This window comes from Punica granatum, chromosome 5 (assembly GCF_007655135.1).
Source record: "Punica granatum isolate Tunisia-2019 chromosome 5, ASM765513v2, whole genome shotgun sequence".
NCBI classification, from domain to species: Eukaryota; Viridiplantae; Streptophyta; class Magnoliopsida; order Myrtales; family Lythraceae; genus Punica; species Punica granatum.
The window spans coordinates 13,511,483-13,514,824 of record NC_045131.1 but is presented as its reverse complement, the minus strand read 5'-3'; the positions used below and the strand labels follow the sequence as shown (position 1 = coordinate 13,514,824).

At 40.1% G+C, this 3,342-nt stretch overlaps 1 protein-coding gene across 1 annotated transcript; it reads left to right on the top strand.

Annotated features, from left to right (window-relative positions):
* Nucleotides 1–567: 567 nt before the first annotated feature.
* Nucleotides 568–1,561, top strand: LOC116207122 (transcription repressor OFP12-like). Its single transcript, XM_031539983.1, has one exon. It carries the CDS (start codon nucleotides 617–619, stop codon nucleotides 1,418–1,420), a length of 804 nt encoding a protein of 267 aa, XP_031395843.1. The 5' UTR covers nucleotides 568–616; the 3' UTR covers nucleotides 1,421–1,561.
* Nucleotides 1,562–3,342: the final 1,781 nt, after the last annotated feature.

Genomic DNA, 3,342 nt, shown 5'->3' with positions numbered 1-3,342 from the left:
TTATTTATTAGATCTAAAACTTTATAATGATGATAATGATGATAATAATTATCATTATCATTATCATTGTCATTACTATTATTATAATGGCCTATAAAAAATCCTTGCATTTAAATTTCTCATCACATTGTAACTGAAAAGAAATAATCTCATGACGTGATATACATGTATGTTTTCTCCCTTTTCTTCTTTTTTCTTTCAGCGTCCACCTTAATCTTCAGAAGCTCATTCCGTCTGGACAAATTCAGTTCGAATCGAGTCAGTTACCAAAAGTTAAAGTTCTCCTAATCACAAATTTTTTTATTTATAAAATTCGAATGATGTGATCTTTATTTATGAGGAGTAAATGTTAAATTGTTTGAACCAACTCATTTTGATATTTCATCTCCTTTTCTTCATTATAGCAGGAGGTGAAATTCCACCCTAGCCTTATAGAGTAAAACAGTCATTGCATCAATTATCAAGTATGTTAACAAAGATAATACGCACAAATTTAATATATTAAAATTGAGATACCCATTACCCTCCCCATTAATTGTCAATACAACACTACCAAAGAGTCTTTCCACCAAAGTGTAATATAAGCCTACTTTCTCTCTCCCTCCCTCTCTTTCACATGCACACCCCCAAAATGTCCAACATCCTTTGGAAGAACTTCCACCTTTGCTTCTCCAGTCTCAAGTGCCTCCCACCACCACTCCCCTATCCGCCATCGCTGGCGCCGCAACCACCCATCTCCGAACACCAGCGCCGCCAACATCCACCTACACCGGAAGACCATGCCTCTGCCGCCACTCCAACCTCAGTCCTCATCAAGAACTTCAACTCCCTCTACGACATCACCTCCTCCGAGAACTCAACCACCACCTCTAACTGCTCCACCTCCCTCACTCCCTTCACAGCAGACGACCCCTTCTTCTCGTCCTCCTCCGAAGACTCCGACTTCGCCGACGTTGCCACCGCCTCCCCGCCTGACCTCGCCTCTGTGTACGCCTCCCGGCGCTTCTTTTTCTCCTCCCCGGGCCAGTCGAACGCCATCATCGACTCCCCTGACTCCCCGCTGCCGCACCCACCAACTGAGCCCCCACCACCAGTAGCCACCGCCGGAGGGCTCACCGTGCAGAAGTACTCATCCGACCCTTACAGTGATTTTCGGAGATCGATGCAGGAGATGATCGAGGCTAGGGATATCAAGGATCTAAAGAATGATAACTGGGAGTATCTGCATGAGTTGCTGTTATGTTATTTGGCGCTTAACCCTAAGCAGACACACAAGTTCATCGTCGGGGCATTCACGGATATCGTGATTCATTTGATGTCGCATCCACCACCACGTACGGCATTGGCTCTAGCTGATAGGCCTCGGAAGCCTGGAGGGCAGCGGCAACGGCCAGCCAATCCGCTAAGGCAGTTGGTGTAATTAATCAAATTATCTAATTATCATATTGTAATTTACTTTTTCTTTTGCCATAGCAAGTCAGTCTAGAGTGTTCGAGTAATGTGAAAAATTAAAAGGAAAAATCAGAGAAGTGATTCGGAAAACTTGGGTGGTGTTTGTCTCTCTCTCTCTCTCTCTCTCTCTCTCTCTCTCTCTCTCTCTCTCTCTCTCTCTCTCTCTCTCTCTCTTTCTGATTGTGTCATTTATGGAAGAGAAAGATGTTTTATATCCAACAAAAAGAAAATAAACATGATTAATAAACAAAAGCGTGGGTCATCTGTCGTGAATGTTAGGAGGCGTTTGGTAGCTGGCAATCCATCTCGATTACCGATAATGTTTGTTTAAATTGCCCAGGCTCACAACATTGCCATGTTTGGTAGGACTACATTACTGGTAATCTGGATTGCCGTGGTAATCTACATTACCACCAAATTGGTAAATTAGATTACCCCATGAAAGGTGTCTCAGTGGATTCCCACCTTCATGGCAATCTTAAATTTTTGAAAGTCCGAAATTATCCCTCTGATACCATCTTCTTCCTCCACCACTAGGACGCCCTCCAGCCACTTCCACAGTCCTTGCCACCACTTCCGACCACCAGCGCTGCCGCCAGTGTCACTGCCATTCTCGAAAAAGAACCCTAACCCTTTTTTTCTTGGTTACAAGCTGAGAGGCTTCGAATCGAATAAGAGGGGCTCTGATTGAAGCCTTTGTGCTTCAAATCAAAGAAAGAAAGATCGATGCTCCTCCGCTTCGATTTGAAGTACCAGGGGCTTCAAACGAAGGCTCTCTGCTTCAATTTGAAGAATCATAGGCTTCGAGAAATGCCATGTTGCTTGAGTCGAGCACAGAGCTCTTTGCTTTTTTTTAAAAAAAAGGAAAAGAAAATAAAGGTCTGGGCATGGTGGAGATTGGTTAAGGCTGAGTTGACCTCAGCAAGATGGAAGCATGGTGGAGGCTGCCGGTGGCAGTAACAGTGGCGGCAACTGGCAAGGGCTTCATGGAGGAAGAAAAGCCCGGGGAGTGTGGTGGTATTTCAGGAAGTTTATTTATGTTATTTGTAATTATTATAATAAAAGAAGATTACAGGTAATGTCGATTGAAATACCAAACATGACAATGTTGAATTATCGGTAATTTAAATAGTGGCAATCTATCTTGTGGCGATGTGAATTACCAACAATTTAATCAATCACCGTCAATGTACCAAACGCAACCTTAATGTTTCGATGAAATATGCCTTGGGTTCTGTGTTCCGTACAAAAGCAATGCATTGGAGATAAAAAAAAAAAGAAAGTCTTTTTCGATAAAATTTTGAAATATTCTCAATTTATTAGATGAAATTAAATTCTGTTAGAATATCGAATTCCATTAGAATATCGATTTGGCCGTAGCAATGATAGTTAGCAATCAAACTTTTGATTATATCTATGCTAGCTATTAATTTTTTTGGGTAAATATGCTAGTTATTTATAATTTGATATATTATCATGGCATTTTCTTCCCCCAAAAATTAATGGATTCTCTTTTCTTTTCCTTTTGGCTTTATGGTACGATAGAAAAAAGGGTGAAAAGTACTGTCTACATGGTGCTGTCTGCACAAATTTCTCATTTTTGGAGCTTTTGCCCCTGCTAAACTTCTTTTTAAAAATAATTCTCATAATAAACTTTCTCAAAAACTGTTTTCTAAAATAGATTTATGCCAATTTATTATCTTCCTAGTCCCTATAACTTATTGATTCGTTTCTTTTAAATCCATTTACAAAAGCCTAATTTAGTTATCATTATGAATGAATTATTTACAAAGTTGCTTTAAACATATCTTAAAATAAACTTTGCGTAAATCAATCTATAAGATTTATGGATGAAACTACAAAATACATGCTAGAGTTTTATTAGAGCTT